This window comes from Camelus dromedarius, chromosome 28, assembly GCF_036321535.1.
Source record: "Camelus dromedarius isolate mCamDro1 chromosome 28, mCamDro1.pat, whole genome shotgun sequence".
Taxonomy (NCBI): Eukaryota; Metazoa; Chordata; class Mammalia; order Artiodactyla; family Camelidae; genus Camelus; species Camelus dromedarius.
This window is the reverse complement of record NC_087463.1, coordinates 21,656,384-21,678,857: the sequence shown is the minus strand read 5'-3', so window position 1 is coordinate 21,678,857 and position 22,474 is coordinate 21,656,384. Positions and strand designations below refer to the sequence as shown.

The window sequence follows — 22,474 nt, the reverse complement described above, 5'->3', positions numbered from 1 at the left end:
TTAATTCTTTGAGGAACCCCACATTATTTTCTATAGTGGTTGCACCAGTTTAGAATCCTACCAACAGTGCACGGAGTTGCCTTTTCTCCTCACCCTCAGTGGCATTTGTTATTTCTTGTGTTTTTGATCATAGCCATTCTAACAAGTGTGAGGTGACAGCCTCATTGTGGTCTTGATTTGCAGTTTCCTGTTGATTAGTGATGCTGAGCATCTCTTCATGTACCTGTTGGCCATCTGTATGTCTTCATTGAAGAAATGTCTATTCAGATCTTCTGCCTATTTTTTAATTGGATTTTTTTTTTTTGCTATTTAGTTTTATTTGTGTGTTTTGGTTATTAATCCTTAACAGATTAATGATCTGCAAATATCCTCTCCTGTTCACTAGGTCATCTTTTTACTTTGTTGATGGTTTCCTTTACGGTGCAGAAGCTTTTGAGTTTGATGTAATTCCACTTGTTTGTTTTTGCTTTTGTTACCTTGCTTTTGGTGTCAGATCCAAAAAATCCTCGCCAAGACCAATGTCAAAGAGCTTACTGCCTATGTTGTCTTCTAGGAGTTGTATGCTTTCAGGCCTTACATTCAAGTCTTTCGTTCATTTTGAGTTAATTTGTGTGTGTGGTGTAAGACAGTGGTCCAATTTCATTGTTTTGCATATGGGGGTCCAGTTTTCCCAATACCATCTATTGAAGAGAGTGTCCTTTTCCTGTTGTAAATTCTCAGCTACTTTGTCATATCAACTGACCATCTATGTATGTGTAGGTTAATTTCTGGGCTCTGTTATCTGTTCCATTGATCTATAGGTCTGTTTTTATGTCAATACCATAATTTTTTTTCCTCCAGAGGAGGAAACGAAACACCTGGATGGTGCTTGAGTTTGCTCACTCAGGTTCTGCCGCTTCCTGACCAAACCCTATCCTCTCTCCACACCCCAAAATTCCAGTATATTATTTTCCAGTGCTGCTGAATGTTTTAAGACTTTGCAGGTTTAATAGGTATTTTAATAGGAAGGTGTGAGAGCATTTCTAATATTAACACAGTGCTGCCAAGTTGTTATAGATCTCATTGCTGAAAAACCAACATCTGGAACAAATTTTATTCTTACCCTTAGTCCCCATGACTCACTGTCTAAGTGGCCAAGGTGACTGTCATTTTGTTACAAGTATGAGCTAGTGATGTTTTCTTTATTCTATTAAGATCACGTATTACAAATGCTACAAACGTTTTAGAAAGTGAATTGGTAATAATGTAGGTGATTATTATGACTTGAATAAATCTCTTGTATAAGAAAAACTAAGTAGACAAAACACTTAGCAGAAAAAAATAGCAAGGGCATTTTATCAAAGAAAAAATATTGTATCAAAATAGTACTGTGAGAAGTCAGAATAAAGTAAGCCTCCAAAGAAAACTTAAAATTTGAAATTCTATGTGTGTGGGTTTCATTCTCCTACAAGATGTAATGTGAAATGGCCTTCAAGATGGGGGCATGAGATACTAGTCATTAAGTAAACATAACTTCTTATAAAGTGAAAAAAGAGCTAACAAAAGAGAAAGATAAAAGGAAACCTGTAAAAACAGATATTAAAATTGTCTTGAATGCAGAGTACTAGCAGCAACGAAAAATTATCAGACATGAAAAGCTACCGCAGAATTCAGAGGGAAAAAATACCTAAGAGTTTAAAATGCTTGTAGATAATATTGATGTGGTGAAAAAAAAAAAAAGCAGAGCAAACAGGTATTGCCTTTGCTGAAGGAATAACTGATGATCATGAGGAGGAAAGAAAACACAATAAAAACACGTAAGAAATCATAGTGCATCTGGAATCTTCCTTGACTGAAATGTAAAGGCTTGAGTGTAACAGATTAAATGTACTCTTCACAATTACATCCAACTTATTTGCTACGTATTTACATTAGGATCCTTTCTGTTCACATTCAAAGTCAGACTGTGACTAATTTTTAGCACCTTTGTAAGAAAAAAGTGTACTGTCAAGTACACTGATGGCAGATAGCTCTTCTATGACACCAAGATGGTAGAGCAGTGTTTATTGTTGGCCAAAATTTGTGAGCCTAGAATTGTGTGCGATCCAAGTTCTTCACATGCCAAAGCAACATTGGACAGAATCACTGAAACGTGGATACGCATTGCTGAGTGAGGAGCCAAAATAAAGAGGTCACTATAGCAAGAGATAAAGTGTCAGTGAAGCTTTAAAACTAACTAAGAATTCAAATAAAAATACCTAAATATGCTTTCACTTAAAAATGCAAATACGAAAAAACATCTTAAAATTATGGACAACAAAGAAAATACTAATTTAGGTCTAATCCATGCTAAATAAATTGATAAATCTGAATTGAGAGCATGACCCTTATTGTAAACTTAAATGTATACGAAATTATGACTTTATAATTAGCTGGATGGAGGAGATAAAATACTCAAGGAATTGTCCCCCACACAAACAGACCTCAGTCACCTTAAAAGTGACATGAATTTAGGGATTCAGAAATAGGGAAAGGGGAATATGGGTTGACTACAAACAGCAAAGATGATTAGTCATTGATTTAAATCTAAAGCGTAACAGTTAAAAACTGGAAGTCAGGGTGAGTAGAATGTATGTAATAAAATGATTTCTACCTCCAGTTTATACATTTTTACTTCCGGAACTTGCAGAAGGGTAGGAAGAACAAAAGCAAATATTAAGATAAATAATTCTTTATATAGGAGAATATTTAAAGTGTAATTTTATGCCTCATTTTAATTATAGAGATGTAATTAAGAGGTTCAAGATTGTAAAAATAACTTGAATGCCTCTTAGTGGAAACAAAATCAAGATTGTAGAACTCCCAAATCGGGGGCAGAAGATAAAACACAGAAGCAATACCACACAGCATGGGCCTTACAGGCAAGCCCAGAATGCACAGGCCACATCAAGCAGGCAAAGGCCATAAAGAAAAGAAGGCATACTAAATTTTTATTTATGACAATTTTGTTAATATTTTAAACCTTTTTGTTAAGAATGAAACATTGACGTAAAGTAACATCCTTTTATATTCTCTATAAAAGAGGCATGGGTGTGAACCTGGGAAAACAGAAGGCAGTTTGAGCACACCCCGGTGCTGGTTCTTATCTCTGCCCTGCACCTGCTCCTCTCCTGCTCCAGACCCTCCTCTCTGCTCTCTGTAAAAATGCAAAACTGTGGGCGCAGATATGCAGCTCCCAGAGGATCTTCTGATGTTTTGATTTCTACCAGAATCAGGGGAGTGGAAACCTGTATGGGACCACGCGGTGGACGGAACTGGGCCGATACAGCAGGAAAAAGATGCAGAGTTGTCTCTGACGGGGATTTCGGTCCCTGCAGCAGGTCCCAGCTCGGCCCCTGTGCATCCCTTAGTGGAGCTGTGTGTGCGCCTCACTGTGCCTCGTATTCCTAAAGGGTCTTTCTTATCCTGAGGGTCTGGTGAATTTACGGAGAACGACATTGGATGTTTGCTTGTCTCAACGTCTCTTGGTTGGGAGATACAGCTTGAGTACTGGGGGCCGGAGAGCAGAAGAGCTTTCTCCCCGCAGCTCCCCAGCCTGAGTCCTCCAGTATCTCCAGCGTAACACAGAGCAGAAACCCCTGGTCAGTCCACGAACATCTGATTTGCCGCAGCTGAGGGACTTTAATATTTTCAAGGGAATAGCTACTGAACGGACCAAAAAAATCAATTCCAAATGGTGATCCAGAATAGTACTCTGATCAGAATAATCCCATGGGGATGAAACCAGGGTTTAAACATTATATTTTGTAACTAAAAAAGTGACAGCATTTTATAATTTTAAATTTAGTTGATGGGACTTCTGCTTGAAAATAAGAGATAAGAGATCACCCTAGGCTGATGCTACTGTCAGCAACTAGAAAAAAAGGCCAAATTTCAAAAATCATAACTTTAAAGGCATATGAAATGTGTAGACATAACAGAACTAGATGGACTAAACTCTTCAGAGAGGAGAGAACCATTTGGATGTGAGCTGATGACCATCTATTATTTTATTTCCCTGGAGAATATGCCACTTCTGCTGGCTTGACTCAGGTGGAGCATGGCTGCCGGGGGCTGTGGCCGGGAGGAAACAGGTGATGTATTTAGGGACCACGAGGGGCTGCAATGACAGACGCAAATAGAAGGCCAGCTTTCCCAAGACATTTGTGAATTCTGAGGGTGTTTGGCAGGCTAACGAATTAAGCCAAAAGCTTCTGAAAAGAATGGAAAAGAAGTCCCCTATTTCCCACTAGAGAAAAAGGCCTAGAAATACGGGAGGCAAGAGATGAGCGCCTCAGCAAAAGCCGGGAGTCACCCGAGGGCACGTACCAATCCTGGATGAAGACAGAAGCCTGAGAACAGCAGAGGCTAAAACCAACCAGCAGGAAAACTGCAACTGGGCGGAAACAAGAAAAAGAACAGGATAAAGGAAAAGTTAATATTTACCTCTTATCTTCAAAAAGGTCCAAAAGGACAAAGCATCCATAAATTAAAGATGATATTAAAGAGGGCAAGAAAAAGCTTTAAGGATTAAATTTTTTACCTTAATAACATCATTTTATTAAGCTATGAGAAACATACTATAATAAGTGAATAATTAAGCACAAAAGATACAGACAAGGAATTTAAGAATGTTGAGAAATGGAACTTCCAAGATAACAGAGCTATGTCTAAATAGGAATCACTCCCTATTAGTTTACCAGATACCATTATTCATTTGGAATTAACTTACTGAGTCATAAAGGTGGCCTGAAGAAAAAAAATTAGATAGGTACACAGAAAATTATATAAGTAAACAAAAACAGGCAATTATTAAATGTTTAAAAAAGGAATAGGGGCACACAGAATGCTATTATAGTACACCACGGGGTTCTGCAGTAAACCACCTTAACATTTTCCTGAAAAATATAACTATTTAACTCAAAATGTGGCATAAACTATATTGACATGCTGAAACAGGTGAAGAGCTGCTGAGGCTGTGGCAATGTGAGAGTCAAGTCTTCATCCAGGAACCAGTTCTCAGAAATAATGTGAAAAGAACAGCAGGGAAAGCAGATCACGTAGAAACATGAGCAACTAGCAGGAAAAGCACCTCATGGACTTCAGAGCAGTTGGCGCTGGGGAATGAGTCTTGATTAAAATAAATTTTTAAATTTCATGAAATCAAATGTGTCATAAATTATAGCTTCTGGGATTTGCGTTTGCTTAAAAAGGCCTTTCCCAAATGACAATAAAACTCTCACGTTTCCTTATAATACTTTCACCATTGACGTCTGTTATCTCTTTAAATTCTACCTGTAGCTTAATTTCATACGGTTTGTTATTGATGCTTTAACTAACTTTTTATCTACTTTCAGATTTATTTGTAATGTTGCTGATTTAGATAAACTCAGGTAGAGAGCTAATGGACTCATTCACTGTTCAGAATCTTAACTTCGGTATGTTATCATAGGGAAAAAATATAAAATTTATTTTTAATCTTTTCAACGTTACTTTATAGTAACGTTGAAATATCACAAATGCTACTGTCATCCCCAAATAGAATTTTGTTAAGTTAACACATATTATATACTTTTCTACTCTTTGTGGTTATTACAAAGTTTGAACTTTTAAAACAAAGGAAATTTCATCCAAGAGGAATTAGTAATCCTTCCTCAGTTAAAGACTTAACCATAGTTTTCAGTGGACTACTGTATAAGTTTCTAGGGGGACTGTGACATGTGGACACATATATTTTGTAGCCTCCAAATAAACTTTTTTTTCCTTTTCTAAAATAATGAGTCAGATTCTGGAAGCCTTAACCCCAAACCCCACTGCAGGAATCATTATTAAAATTAAGTATGAAAACACTAAATTCTATTTAACAATTAAGCTGAGTCACTTCTTAGATGCCACATTTAATATCAGAAGATGCAGTCCAAAATATATCTCATACTTAGAGAAATTAGGCTAATTAAAGATCTATATATGAAAGCTGTTATTTCCATTCAACTGTAACATTCTGAGTTATTGTCCACTCATTCAGAGAATAAATAGACCTAAAAGCAAGCTAAAGAGAAGTGATATAATCTGATTTTATGTAACTGAGTTAATCATAAGTCTAAGAATATAACAAAATGTTCTTTCACAAAATTCCAAGTTACTGATCTGAATACTTTTATCTTTTTTTTTTAACACTTTTATTGTGATTATGATTCCTGTACAGTAAACGACACATTTCAGATGTACAAATTGATGAATTTTGAATGCTGTTACCTCTTTATCCTAAATTACAGCTTGATGTTAAAATAAAATGTCTTACTTTTTAGTTTTAAGTTCATATTCGTCTACTTAGTCACCTCTTGCTACTGAACAATTTGTTGGATGCTAACAGTTAAATTGGAGCAAACGTTAAAAGTAACAGAACCTTAACTCTTTTTGGGAAATATTCTGCACCCTACTCATCACTGCCATTCCTACGATCCTTCATTTGTAGTGACAAGAACCGAAAAGTATTGTCAGATTTAAATATTAAAGAAAAATATATTACATTAAATGAATAAATTAAAAAAATTATGAATGAAATCCTGGCCAATGAGAAACACTTTATTGGTGTATTTCTCTTCTTTATTTAATCTACCCTCAATTTAAGCCTCATAAAATAATCATTAAACATGTCGGACTTCTCTGAAATGGCACTATTAATCTACACTAAATTGTAAGGTATGGTGGCAAGCTCATAATTAAACAGGAATTGTTAACTCCATGTTACAGGTGAGAAAACAGACTTCAAGGGATCAAATGAATTGCTTAAATGTCTTATGCATGTCTGGAAGTCTCCAAACCTCTTCCTCTGTAATTCTGGCAGATCTAAAGTGACAGGTCTTTTCCCATCCACAGACATCCATATGACACTTAGGTAAATATAGCTATTGAAGCCACTATTTCTCACCTGTAAAATGGAGATTCTAATTTCTATCCTATAAAGCAAGTAAGGTAGTGCCCACATAGAGGGAAAAATGAGATCCAATGTTAATATTATATGTGTTCCAGTAGCCCTTTCTTATATCACTATGTTTTTATTATGTGAGTTGTTCTTTAAAATTTTTCCTAATCAACTGCATTCTATTTAGAACCCAATTTTATTTCTACTTCTCTTCTAAAATAATGTAGAATTATATATTTGCTTTTCCCTGTTTCTTTATCCGAGTCATCAGTGTAGCTCCTGAATAGGACAGATTTCTTTCACGTTACTTGTTGTGTGACTGTGGGATTGACACCTCACTCCAATAATTACGGTTCAAGTTGGACTCAGGAATATTTTTTTCCAAAGAGAATACATACAAACATGAGATATGTTCAAATAAGAACAATATTACATTCAGCACAGAAGCTGTTTTCCTGTTTAAACTTGCCAAGCTGTTACTGCAGAAAATAATTACATTGGTCTGTTAGCATTTACTTTTGAATAGATCTTTGTAGTGTTCTGGTTTCTTGGTGGATACAGTGTGTACAGATGTATGAACACGTCTCTGAAAATTATTCTCTTCTTAGGAGCAGAATCCTCCTCAATGAGCAGAAATTTTCAAATGTTCTTTATTAGTTATGTCCCCAAGTGAATATAAAATTTAGCCTTCATTTGAAGATACAGAAACCAGATATTTCAAAGTGATTTCAGAAAACATTAGTTACTATCTTCCCAACAGTATAACAGAAAGAAAAATACTGTGTGTACTTCTTTAGAAATGGCTCATGCCAACACGTTGAAAAGACATTAAGATTAGAAATAATACTAAGATTAGAAATAAGCACCCTTCTGCTTTCCACTGCATCGGGCGTGATGTACCCGAGGTTCAGGCACCGTGGAGAGAGCTGCACGCCCACTACCAAGGTGAGAATGCTTTGGAGGAGATTCCATTTCCCACACCAGTCACAGCCTACAGCTTTATTCCTAGGAGTAAGTGAGCGCCAGGCCGGGTGGGACACGGAAGGCCTTTGCGTTCTGGAGGGAGAGTGCACAATGTGTGCTACCTGAACGCTAATCTTTAAGTCTGTAACAGCTCCCCTTGGGATGTGGAGATGACACCGTATTTTCAACAGTCTGACTTAAAGTCAGCTAACAGCTCCTTTCTTCCATGTATTTTTATAAACCTTTGTAAGAGCAGCGTCATAAAATAGGCATTACTTTTTCTGTATCTATTCCTTCATATTTTACATGAATCGGTGGCACTTTGCAGTATAATACCAAACATTCCCCATTGTGGTAGCATTTCTTTAGGTGGTTCAATATAAAGTACGCATAAGTTACTATAGTTCTAGTATAAGATATTTCTGTTTGAAACTGGTTAATACAACAATGCCGAGGGGTACTTAAAACAGTATTGGGGTTTCTTGATTAATGTGGTTATGAGTATTCTCGTTTAAGAAAATATTTATATTTATATTTTCTTTTATTCTCAGAGTTTTCCAATATTTATAATTCTAAAGATTTTCTTTAAAGTGACACATAACATTTAAAGACAAAAAATTTGACATTTAATTTACTGGTTAATGATTATCTTTTTATATCACATTTTCCCTGACTTTTTTTAGTCTAATATAAAGGAGTTTTGGGTGTGTAACGGCAGGATTATAAAATGCTGTTTAGTAGAAGGTGTAAATTATCTTACCAAGAGATTTTAAAACAGATAAGAAAACATACCCAATAGGAGGTTACAGGTTTAAGGAGTTGAAGTCAAAAGCAAGTATTACAATTCAAAAATTTTCTGGGGGGCATTTCCAAGATTTCTTTAAAGTGATTTTTCCTTTTTCCACAGAAAATTTGCTATCTAAAAGTGTTTGCTTAAAGGAAATTACCTCCTAAAAAGCAGAATGCAACAAATAAACTAATATGTGTTGCATATTTATTAATGTCATTTGCTGTGTCAGACACTTATACGTTCTTTCATCCGATCTTTATTAAGGGAGTATTATATAGTTCTACAAGTAACATACTCAAGGTCACAGAGATAATAAGCAGCAAAACCTCTCTTCTGACTTAGCTGCAGAAATAGGGGTCGGAGTAAAGCCTAATCAAAAGTCACTGCGTTGGTGGTACCTGCATTGCCTACAAAGATGATGACAGCAATCGTCATGTTTGTAAAAGACGTGAGCAACGGCTATGTAAGGTTATAGGGTGTCTTCTTTTTTTTTAAAGTAAATTTCTTTATCTTAAAAACTAAAATATGAAGCAGTAAACTATACTATATAAAAAGGTCTTAAATAGTCCTCTACATACAATTTTATATTTTGCTTTGTTCATACAACTCAAAGGAAATCACAGCTTTATTTCCACCTGATTTATACTTAGACACTACTTTCCAATGCTCGTGGGCTTTCCTATGACTTTACTGCAAAATGTCCATTCTTAGTTTCTGAGGTGCTTGTTGCTTTTCCTTAACTTCAATCCCAGGCAATCTGTTTGTATTAATTGGAGAGCAAATCTTAGCTGGGTCTCCTTCAGTCTCCTTATAATGCAAACCATACTGTTTGACACTTCTGCCCACTTGTGCCTTGTATGAAGAATTATGCCAAAATTATTGTTACGTCTCTGGGCTGAAAACATTTTCCACACAGCGTGCCACCCCTACCACATAGATTTGTGCATATGTGATTTTTTGCTTATCAATTACTTAAACCATTACTTAAGTAAGGTGATTCTCTTGTCAACTACCCAGCAAATTGTATGGTTTACAACATATATTTTCTTGCAGATATTATAACTTTTAGCTCTATATGAAATGTATTCTGAAAGCTCCTTTTGCCTTTCAGAAATTTTATACCTTTAGAATTAGTTGTTCTTAAATGATATTTAAATTGTCTTTATCATAACATGCAGTATTTATTGAGAAATAAGAGCTAAGAAGCCCCTAAATATAAGTATTTTGTACCTGTAAGTTCGTTTTGTTAGTATTTCTAGTTAGCAAAAATGTTATGGATATTTAAGAAAATATGAGGGGAAACAGGACATCAGGGTTTCCTTATCTAAGGTCCCAAGCTTGAATTCAACACATTTTGTGAAATAATTGCCGGTTTTGTAAGTGCCTGAGTTTAATTTCCAAGTTTTCATTTGTTTCTTTCTGTTCATCTAAAGATCTCTGGAGCTTATGAATCTGGCTCAGGAAGTCATCAAGCTGAAAGCAACATAGAAAACGCTTCAGTTAAGATGACTTTCAGATGATGACTTGTTTTCATACAATCTTCTAAAACTGGACAATTTGTATTAATGTAAAAATATGGCCTCATGCATTATATATATATATCGGGCATGTTTAAGTAATTTGCAGGTACTTCTATATTTGATGCTCAAATTACCTCAACTTTATTCGATGACGTCTGTAAAATATACAGTGCTATCTCCTTGGTTTCTTCTTTTTTTTTCTTTTAGGTCAAACAGGATCCCTTCTAACTGCCTTTGGGAGGTAAATTAGTAAATAATTTTACAAGATAATGCTTTTATGTACATAATCCAAGTTTACTTTCTTACCATTAAAGTTCTCCCTGATCTAACCTGTGCAGGTTTTTTTAAACTTCACTTTCCTCTAGTCTCTACTTTAGACCGATAAACATGGAACTAGAATTTTTTTTTTTACAGGTCTTGCTATTTTTTCTGCATTTGTTAATATATTAGGCTTAAGTTGCATTGTAATAATTATACTTTACTTGAAGTTAGCTATTCAAATCAATGTCTACTTTGTTAGATGTTACAGAAATATTTTAGAGTAAAAAAGTATCCCATATAATTAAAAAATTCCTGTAAAATTCTCGCAGGCTAAGCATACAGACTGTTTTTTCTTCTTGGGGTACAGTCTTGGATCCAATTTCAGTATTTGGGGAGGAAGCAGAATGCTCAACATTCATGGCTCATTAAAAATTAATTTTCAGAGATAATTTTATTATATACAATCAAGATAAAAATTAGAAGAAAAAGGTAATAGGCTAATAATCAGGTTTGGCTAATATTCTGGAACAGATTATTTCACATTTTCATCATCTTTCAAGTACCTACAAAAAAAAAAAACAACCCACTTATGTGGCATTACAATGCCAGGACCTAGGACAGTTCCTAAATGATTTAATTAATGAGAAATGTTATCTTTTTGTTTTTTTTTCTTCGATTTATATATTTTCAGCTTTTATTCTATTGTTTTGGATTTTAATATAGGAATACCAATATGGGATATACAATAACTATTTGGAAAGCTAAATCACAGATAGGTATTTAAGAACTATTTGGTACAACTAGATGAAAGAGTTTGAGTAGAATATGATACTTAAAATAGGCTACTTATTATATTCAAAATTGGAATAATTGGACTAAATTTCATAATGCATTTTGGAAATGTATACCAAAAGTTTTAACATTCATGTTTTGTAATGTCTGAAAGATAATATCAAAGACACATAAAACCTCTTTTTGCACAAATATTTTTCATTACGTTCACGAAAAAGTCAAATTGACCTGAATGGTTACTGAAAGTTGTATGTTTAATTACAGTCCATCACTCTGATAGAACATTCGGCAGACATTAGAATGTTTAATTAGATTTCATTATGCTGTTTTACGATATTTAACTCCAGAAAAAAGGCTCACGGTAAGTAAGGGGTGACATTTCTGATGTAAAATAATATAAAAGGAAAAACAAAAATAACACCAAAATCCTGGTGGAAGTATTTTTTTAAGGTTTTCCTATTTTCTGAATTTGTGTTAAACTTTTATAAAATTTACAATGAAAAAGAAACGAACTTTGAAGTTACCTGTAAGGATGTTGTGAATGCGGTGGAAAAGGTGTAACTCAGGCCTTCACAGTCTCTCATCTGGGCGCCCCAGAGACCTGGCTGACATCCAGGTCTGATTATATCGCCCACTTGACAAATCCCTGACCAGCTCTCAGTGCCCAGAGTAGCACATAAACCCTCCTTAATTTCCTCTGTCGTATCACCTCCTTCCACAGTGATCCTAGACTTTAGTTCAACCCTGAACCTTTTAGTTTTCAGGCCACAAAAGACTGGGTTCAGTGGCAGGGCTGGTGCTCATGTGATTTGTTTCTTTCCCATGCCTTTGCTCACATTCTCTTTTCTCTGGAACGGACCACCCTGCTACTCCTAAAATCCTGTAAAACCGGCTTCTTAAACTCTAACATTCTTATGAACCACTTTAGAATCTTGTTAAAAATGCCAATAATGATCCAGTCGGTGCCATGCAGGGCTCCAGACTTTTCTACTTCTCAAGTCGCCAGATGATACTGATGCTGCCGGCCCCGGGAACACACTGAGCACGGGTCAGTACAACTGCCCTGTCTCGAATGATGTAGCTTTCCTGCCATTCTCTCTCTCTGTTTTTTTTTTTTTCCCCCTTGAACTTAAACTTACCAGACTAAATTATAATAGTTATTTTCTATCTCCTGTAGATGGTGAGCTTCTTGCAAACGCTACGGATACATATACACACAGGCACACACTTTAACCTTCCCTGCCCCTGCTCCTGCGCCAGATCCCAATCTCCATCTACCCCCCCCCCAACCCCCGGCCACCACGCAAGGACGTACAGTGTATCCTCTGGTTTCTTTTTCTCTTTGGTCATTTCCATCACTGGCTTTGTACCGACTGTGCTTTCTGCCTAGAACTTTCTTTCAACAGTTATCTGAATGATTAACTTTCATTAACATCTTGCATGTAATTTATTCAAATCTGAGGCCAGACACCATACTTAATATTGCAACCTGTTCCTAAAGCAAAAACATTGTTCTTTGCTTTTTTCTACCAGTTCTATGACTTATATATTAATTGTCTCGGTCTCTCACCACTGGAATGCAAAATTCATTTTATTCATGCATAGGTTTCAAGTGCTTGGAATAGTATCTGCATTTTTTTTTTAAATGGATACTGGATAGGCTGAAGCAACAGATGCCCTTCCACTTTTGCTAAATATCTTTGCCAAAAATCAGGCTGTAATTGGAAAATTTCTATACCAATATGTGCCAGATAAATCCAATTCAATATTTACTGTTGAGTACAGAATAATTGCTTTGTTCCTATTGCGACTCTGGTAAGATCCCAGCCAGTCTGGCTGAAATCTGGGTTGATACCCAAAAACTTACGATTCAAGAAAAATAGGTATAAACCATATATAATAATCTGATCAGACTGGCAATATAATAAGGATAGTCTAAGACTTGCTGACATGGAGACAGTGACTTCAGCTAAAAAGGAGTTGTGATTCCTGAAAAATATTAATCTCCATCACTGAAAAGAATGGAAAATGAAATAAGAAAAGACTAGAAAAGGAAGGCCCTGTTAGATGCTACAGACAAGAGCCCATAAACTCACTTTTATCATAGATCCTTGTCTAAATCTAACTGGAAACCACTGACAATAAGTTCTGATACATCTTTTCCATTAGCAACTGAGCAGGACCCATCCCTGTCCCAGAAATTGAAGTGCCATGTTTAGCATCGGCTATTCTGGCAACTCCTTCTGGCCAGTCAGCTCCAACTGTGCTCCAGGGCGTCCGCAGTGGGGAGCCTTTATCGTCTCTTCACTTCGGAATCTGATTAAAGTAATGAGGAGTGATGGCACAAATGCAGGTAAGCGTCCTGTTCACAAGTCCCCTGAACCCAACTCACGTAACACAGACCCTTTTAAGGAGTAAGTGAGCGTGACAGCTTGCTGACTTCAAGTGATTAGTACAGACTAATTTTGCACAGATATTTTTAATTGGAAGTGAAATATTCTGAACCATTTTATTTAGGATTATAGCACAATATGCTCTTCACCGGAAAAAAAAAAGTCACAATCACTAGGAGAATTTTACTAAAACTGCCTGGTGCTCTGATGGAAAGTAGTTGCCTTTGGAGAAGTTTGCTGAATATACAGAGTGTGCTCCACGATTCTACACATTTTTCAATGTCAGAATTAATTTCACACTTTTAAATATAGTATCTTATTGCTACCTATATGGAAATTATTGGACAAATACATATTTAATGACTCCAACTAATTCTAAGATATGCAAAATTAAAATGAGATCTCATTATTAACTGGGTAGAAAATGTCCTGTGGTCTTGTGATCCATGGTAAGTGTGATTTATCAGAATTACTTACTAGTTTCCTTACCGACCTTCTTTCTAAATACACGTCATTGAACTTCACAGGACTTTCATGAAACTGGCTGCTAAATTTCTTCCAAGTACTTTCCGTTTAAAGTGAGTAGCTTTATTGCCTACCAGACAATTGTTAAAATGTTTAAGAACTGTTAAACAAGCAAGCACTGTATAAATATTGCTGAAGTAATTTATCGAGCATTGAGATCTATAAACTAAATTTTCTAAACGGTAGCAATGTGATTGTTACAGTTACTGGGTTAATGAAACTCCTGTGAGTATATCTTGGTTGAATAACTGGGTCAAATTCTTTAGAGCAAAAGGAATATATTTTGCCTATAAGTGAATGGTCTAACTGAGTTATTCTATAAAGAATGACACGAGGTTCAAGTTGGAGAGTTTCCCACTTTAAAACAGCTATATTTTGGGAAAACTGGAGACAGTTTTTCCTAAGTGGACTTTACAGTGAATGCAAAATAAAAATTACATTCCCAATGATCTGAATCAATGATTTCCCCGAAGTCCTTATTGTCATCTTAAAGACAAAAAACAAAAAAAAGCCAGAATAATTTTTCAAGTGGCTGTGTTTTAGTGCCAGTTTTTCTTTCACTTTGGGAGCACATGTGGATAAATCTGATGAAAGTAAGAAGTGAAGAATTAGAAAAGAATAAATTTGGGGAATTAATGCTTCCTAATTTCAACACCCACTAAAACTACAGTTTTAAGACAGATGTTTAGGTCAATGGAATAAAAGTATATCTAGAGTCCAGGAAAAAAAACTGTTACATTTAGGGTCAACTGGATTCGAACGTGGATGCCAAGACACTTCAATGGGCAAAAAATCCTCTTTTCAACAAATACTTCCAGGACAACTACATATCCACAAGCAAAAGATTGAACTCTAGCCTCACTTCATTTATAAAAATTAACTCAGAATGGATCACAGACCTAAATAAAAGATCTAAAACTAGGGAACTCTAAGAAAATGTGAAAGTACATTTTCATAACATTGAATTATTCAGTGTTTTTTAATACAAAACACCAAGAGCACGAGCAACGAAAGAAAAAGTAAAATAATTGGATTTCAATTTAAGTTTTATCCTTCAAATGAAACTATCAAGAAATTGAGAAGATAATATACTTAATGAGAGAAAATATTTGCAAATCATTTATCCAAGAAGGGACTTACACCAAGAATACCCAAAAAACACAACTCAGCAGTTTTTTCAAAAATGGGCAAAGGACCTGAATATATGTCTTTTTCCCAAGAAAATATACAAATGGCCAATTTTAGTACATGAAAACACGATCAGCATTATTAGTCATTAGGGAAATTCAAATCAAAACCACAAGAGATATACAGCCATCCTCGTGGAGGACAAGTGGTAATAGAAAAGATGGACTCTGACAAGTGTGGGTGAGAATGTGGAGAAACTGGAACCCTCAAACATTGCTTGTGAGAGTATAAAATGGTGCAACTACTTTTGAAGAGTTGAGTAGTCGTTAAAAATGTGAACGTAAGGTTACCATATGATCCAGCAATTTCAAGGGAAATAAAAACACCTACACAAAAGCTTGTACATGAACGTTCACGGTAGTGTTACTCATAGTAGCCAATGAATGCAAACAACCCAAACACCTGTCAACTGAAAAATGAAGAAAAATATGGTCCAACAATACCATGGAATACAAAGAATGAAGTATTAATCCCTGCTAAAATGGGGATGAACCTTGAAAACATACTAAATAAAAGAAGCCAGTCACAAAAGGCCATATATTCTATGAGTCCATTTATATGAGATGTCCCAAAACAGGTAACTCCAGAGACAGAAGGTGGATTAGTGGCTGCCGAGGGCTAGGAGTAAAAGAAGAATGCAGAATGACTGCTGATGGTATATGGTTTCTTTTTGAGATATTGAAAATATTTTCAAATTAGGTTTTAATTGTTGGACAACTCTATGATTTTACTAAAAACCAATGACTTGAACACCTTAAAACAGTTTTATAGTACAGTGAGATCTCCATGATGTAAAAATAAACAGACAATAAAAGTAAATATGACATATATTTCAGTTGCTATAACGTTTATATATTAAGCCAGATCAAAATTAATTCTAGGGTGTCTTCAAAAGAATTAAGTCAATTGAACATATCCAGTGATTCCAAAGCTCTTAAGAATATCTTAAGTAACTGTATCACTTGAATCTAGAGTATTTCATTGCTTTACCTCTATCTAATGAACTTGTGAAATACTTTAAGAATTGGATGGACATTGGTGCCTTCATAAGTCTAAAAATTACTGGTATTGCTTTAAGATGCTCTAGATAATCTGAAGTGACACTACTGATATTTATATACAAAGCATGCTGTTAAACAGTTGATTTCTATCAGAGCTATTTTCCTTTTCAATAAATTAAACCAGCACTGTGGTCAGTGGGAACTAAGTACTTAACATCCTACAGCGCTGATGATTCTTAATTTGTGCCCGGAGGGACTAATACCGAAGACTTGTTCCGGGTGCCATAGCAACTGCAGAATCAAAGCAATGATGTGATGAGGCAAGTTTGTAGATGAGACAACACTTCAGGATTCCACTGGGTCACCTGGGGCAGCAAGATTGCAAGTGTTTCTGCTGTGGCGTCTTGATAAGGGACACTTAATTGGTGTTAATTTTATCCAAATTAAAGCAACTATAGAGCACCTCTTTCCATAGAGTAGAATAGTCCCATGGAGATGTGTGATAAAGTGCGAAAGGTGTGTGATTTGTAACTAGCATCTCCCAAGGGTTTTGATGTGGCTCTTTATTAAAACTGACTTCAAGTTGCATTAACCTGACCGATATGCTGAAGTGTCTGTGCAGAGAATGAGGTCTTGTCCAACATCAAAGCAAGACAAAATACTGTCAAATATTAATTTTCATGACAACAGCACTTGTATTCGATCAGCACATGGCGAGCACACTAGCACATTCCTCTGAGACTGAATAGTGGAGAACACTGACAGAGCACCCAGGGAACGGGCAGCCTTCCCTCCCCTATTTTATTTCACTCAGTTAACACACAACAGATGTCTGCCTTCAGAGGGAAGCTGTTTAAGAGCAGTGGGCTAAGTGCCTCTTTGCCTTTGGATATTGGAATGAATTCCAGCATCATGAAACTCGGCGCAAGAAATGAAATTGCCATTTTTGTCCCAAATTACAATTTTATCACAGGTCTCGAATCACCAGGCTAAATCTCCAACTAATGTTCAAGATGGGTATAAAATGCCCTGTTTCTCATCATTTTAACCAAAAGAAGAGGAAATTGCAGCAACAGTCACAAAAATGCAAAGATGAAAACCCAAAGGAATGTAAACATTAAGAACAAGAGAGTTCAGTAAAAGACTAGTCAGCTTTACTTATTGTAACATGATTTGGAAATTCTTCCTCATGGCTCTGTGCCCTGAAAATTCAGCCCAGTTATTGAGACAGTGCCTGTCACTCCCAGCCAGCTACACAGGTGACAATCTACTAGTGAGTCAGAGAAATCTGCTTCCACAAAGATACGGTGAAACCTTCATAAAACAGAGGAAATGGCACTCTTATTAAAAACCACAGGACCTGCATCCAAGAAACCAAAAACAAAGGGAAAACAAATTAGGAACTAAGGGAATATTTAAAAACCAACAAGCTTAAGCTATGATCGAAACAGATACCCCAAATTAGAAAGAGAAGCAATGCTATTTTGAAATAAAATTCATAAGTAGAGAAGAAAAAGTCTTCAAAAGATGTTTTATAAATAGACCATAAAAATACAGTATGAGATATAAATTGAGAGGAGAAATAAATGATATTTTTATGATTGGCTTATAAGGACTAATGCTTAATTTCCCACAGAACAAAAGGAGGGTGTCGTAATCTAATCTTTTTTTAATTTGGAAGAGAAACATTAAGTGTCTAAAAAGGACTACAATGATATGAGGGCTAACTAATGATAAAAGGAAGAAGTGTTTTCCTCTGATACAAATATCTTTCCAGATTACAACTGGTATCTTAGCTCTTTCTCCCCTGTGTGTGACTATGGTCGTGCCATTTACCTACTCAAACCTCAAATTTCTGTAATTACTGTAATTATAGTACCTAATTTCAGGGTTATAGTAAGACTTACATGAGGTAACATAATTACATTAATTTTTATATTAATAAATTACTGTCATAATAGCCAACAGTTACAAGTTTATAATAAAGATTAAATATTATAACATTATGTTGAATACTGGAACATTCCATTAAGCACTGAACATTCAATCTGAGACCTAGGTAGATTAAGTCTGCATAATTATCATATTTTAAGATACAGTTTCTTTACTTTCCTCAAAGGTTTCATTATATCAACTCCACACATTTTGGTGGTTGAATTTATGTAATTCCACACATTATTCATTTTACAGATGAGAAACAGATAACCAGAGAGGCTAAATGTTGCCAGCAGTAAATGCACACATCAGAGCTTACTTCCTGATCTGACCCCAGGCCTTTATTTTGCCCACTCTACCAGACATTGTGTCAAATATTCAGAAACTAGATTGAGTTTATATTTTTCACTTGCCTTTTCTAACACTGCTGAGTCATGGTTACAGATCAGAAACATATTACTTAAAGTATGTCCTGCATCTGTATCTTTTTTCACTCAGCATGATTTTTAAGATCCCTCGGCATTCTGATGTGTTTCGAAGTCTGTACAGTAACCCACGGTGCACATCCTTAGATGGGATCCATCCAGCCTCCCCATCACCAAAGGCCCAGACGCGGCCACCTCTCAGCCCCCAGGAATAATCCTGCATCTGATACCCTGTACCTGTCCCCTTATTCTGTGTGAGAATCTCCCTGGGATGTGGACCAGGTACAGGGTTAACAGAAATGAAAACATGTAATTAAACATGTACACATAAAACAGAGACCATAATGTGCAAAAACACATTTGAACCAAAGATCTCCTTCAAACGGCTGCACTTGGAGAGAGGGGGATGGGAGTGGGATGTCAGTGTAAAAGGGAATAGAGAAATAAGGAGAAGGGATTTGCATGAAGGATGAACGGTGCCAGCAAACAAGTGCGATTAACTCAACTCTCAGCACCAGAACACCAAGGAGGAAAGAAGAAATATTCTTTGCTGAGTTGCCTATTGCCAGTTTTTTTCCTGAGGTTTATATCACTTCCACTTTTCAGAGCATAAATGAGTGGAAAGAGAACTGATGAGGAGAGGGATTAAACGATTACATATCATTCAAAAGAAAAAATACATACGTAAAAGTTAAAGGATGGTGGTCTAAAAATGTTGCCTAGAGTTGAGAGAGGAAAAACTAACAATGGAGCATGCTCTAAACCTGCCCTGAACCCCACCATAAACAATGTAGGTGGTTGGTAAAGGAAGAACAAGATCATGATAACTGATTGCAGGAAATGGTGCCCTTCAAGTCATCCACGGAAAGTGGGACAGAATTGTTAGGGGGATTTAGATTAGCTGAGTACGGAGACCAGGTTGCTGGACTTCTGCTCACGGTGTCCTGCTATCACCTCTTCTGTTCAGGGGCATCTGAGACAGCTCTACTGAATGCTGGCACAGACTGGGCTGGTCCTAACTGTGCACTCCAGTCGGGGTGTCAGACAACAATTTTTTTTTTAAATACATAATTACAACTAGCCCTTAAGCACTGGAAGGAAAAGAAACATGGCAAATTGTTTCTGCTGCACCCTGTGAATACCACCATCTTGACATTTATTTTGCTACATTTAACTAAATACACCTGTTTGAATATCCCCTGCCATACTAAAAACCTCTTCTTGGGAAGAACTCAAATATATTCTCACATATAACCTCTAACATAGAGGTTAGGAAGTAATACATATTAAATGAACTGGGCTGGCTTTTACAGTGCAATTCAGATCCTGGGTCTGGTGTCCCCAGGTGAACCTGGCTTCTTACTTATTTTTAACCTTAACCTGAAACACTTACCACATCTTTTTCATAGATAAATGTGAATTTCAGTCTATCGCTCTTCTCACAGTCTTAAAATTAGCAAGGTGTAAATTGAGATTTCACCAAATTGTATTTAGGGCTAGGAAAGGATTTCTGTGTCCTTCCAAAATAAAGGCTTGTTTAAAAATCAGCTGTTAATTTGGATAATTCATGTTCTGTAGGTTTAAACAAAGTGTCTCTCACATTCATTATTGCTGATGATACCAGACTTTTTAAAATATTCACCTTTTTGACACCAGAAGCATTAAAATGTGAGGACAGAATTAGCTAAGGTGATAATTGCTAAGTGTAAAGCCACACCGCCAATGCATTTAGCAAAACACTAGCGCTTTTAGTGTGAAGTTACACGGCTCAATCGTATCTTATTCTTTCCATCTGTTTAAGTAACTCTTCATCTTTTGAATTTTCCTCAAAACAAGAAGACAGTATCAATTAGCTTTGCACATTACCATGCTACAGATACAGGGTACAGCGGAGTGAGAGGCTCACTTCTGTAGCAAGCCATTTTATTTACACCCTGCTGATAAAATCTGTTATCATGAATACATGTGTTCAGTGGGGCCAGAATTATGATTGTGAGTCTCAGTGGTGGCAGCCTTTTCTCATGAGACCAGTGGTTCTGATATTTCACTAGACATTAGAAGCATTTGGGAAGCTTTTTAGAAATACTCGTGCACCGGCCCCACCGCTAACACCTGATTGGACTACTGGAAACGAGGCTTGGATATTAGTATTTTTAAAATCTTCCAAAGCATTTCTATGGTGCAGACAAGTGAGAAAAATCATCGAATTAGACTTTGACCCTTATGCTGGGAATGTATTTTATTCGAATAATGTATGTATTCGATGTAGAATTGTACTGAGCGCTTAGATCAATCAGTCTTAGTTCAGTGAAGAAATCCATGAGTTACTGAAAACATGAATGTCACCTCAGTTTGGTGGTTCTTCCTTTCCTTACCTTAGAACTTTTATTTGTCAATTATTATACGCGAACCCATCATCTGCTGCTTCGTTTGCAAATTACAGGCATCAAAGACCTAGAAACTACTTGACCTCTGATTTATATCTTTTAACACAAACACTGAATATTTTCAAAGTCCTCTTATTAATAGAAGCTATTATGAAAATTGAAATAGAGAAACAAGAGTAGGTATTGAGTTACACTAAGGGAAACCAGTTGGGCCCACTGTCGTCCTTCAAAGTCTGGCCCCCACTTCTGGGCTCTTAGATGTCTGCCTGTGATCCCTCTCAGATAAAGTTCATTCTTTACTGGGTGTGTTTCCTCTGACAAACCAATAGCTGCAGGTAATGCCTACCTTTATCAGAGTCAAACCCCACCGCCCTTCACGGACCCTAAACCTCTGACCTCACCTACAAGCAACCAGAGACTTGCCGACAAGCCGATCCTACCTGATGAAACACCCCAACAACCGGCCCTCGGAGCTCATGCAGGCACCCCTCGCCTGGTGGCCCCTGTTGTCTATGGCAGTGCACCCTGATAAACACCTTTCTATTCTTATACTTAATCTCTGGTAAATTCTTTTACCAGCCCGTGTGTCACTGGCTCACCAACCGGCCATCCCGTTGTACCACACAACAAAAATAGTTTAACAAAAGGGAAGAGACTGAAATTGAAAGTAAATCCGATTAACAGCCCAGCAAACTGAGTGATTTAAGCTCAGCTTTATAAACAAATCATTTGAGTTTTAACTTACTTTCACATCAGTTAAGATGCAGTTAAGATTTTGCATTTATCATGAGTCAACATTTCCATGATTTGACCTATCATTGCAAAGAATAGAAAATTGGTAATTCTGTATATACCATATTATATTCATATCCTTTAACCAAATAATTCCACTTAGAAAACTTTTTTTTCCCCACTGGGCAAAAAAGGTCTCTACAGAAGACCATTGAACAACTTGGGGGTTAATCAGCCTATAACTAACTTACAGTCGGCCTTCCCTATCTGCAGACTCAAACAACCATGGACTGTCTACGACGGTAATATTTGCTATCGAAAAATATATTTGTATCAGTGAACTTGTGCCATCCCACGTTCAAACCCACGTTGCTCAAGGGCCAACTGTACAACAAAGTCAAAGTAGAGTTAAGTTGGGGAAGAAAAATAAATTTATATCCAAGCAGATAAAGAAATTTATATCCAAGGAGATACACCACATCTTGAAATACCAACTATGAAAAGTACATATCAGCCTGAAAACTGACTATGGAAACTGATAAAGCAGAATGTATTATTTGCAAATACTGACTGCTATTCTGCACAAAATTGCCTAGGAATTTAAAGTCAATGTACTAAG

The 22,474-nt window shown here is 36.2% G+C and overlaps 1 protein-coding gene across 2 annotated transcripts in view; it reads right to left on the bottom strand.

The window, feature by feature from the left end:
• CCDC102B (coiled-coil domain containing 102B) overlaps nt 1-22,474 on the bottom strand; it is a 187,257-nt gene that overhangs the window by 12,231 nt on the left and 152,552 nt on the right. The window contains exon 8 of one of the 2 annotated variants that reach the window (XM_031441764.2): nt 10,040-10,169. The exons of the other annotated variant lie outside the window; for it this stretch is intronic. Coding sequence (XP_031297624.2) covers nt 10,041-10,169 — 129 coding nt within the window. The 3' untranslated portion in view covers nt 10,040. Of the gene's footprint in view, nt 1-10,039; nt 10,170-22,474 lie in introns of those variants that run through there. 2 annotated transcript variants of the gene reach the window in all.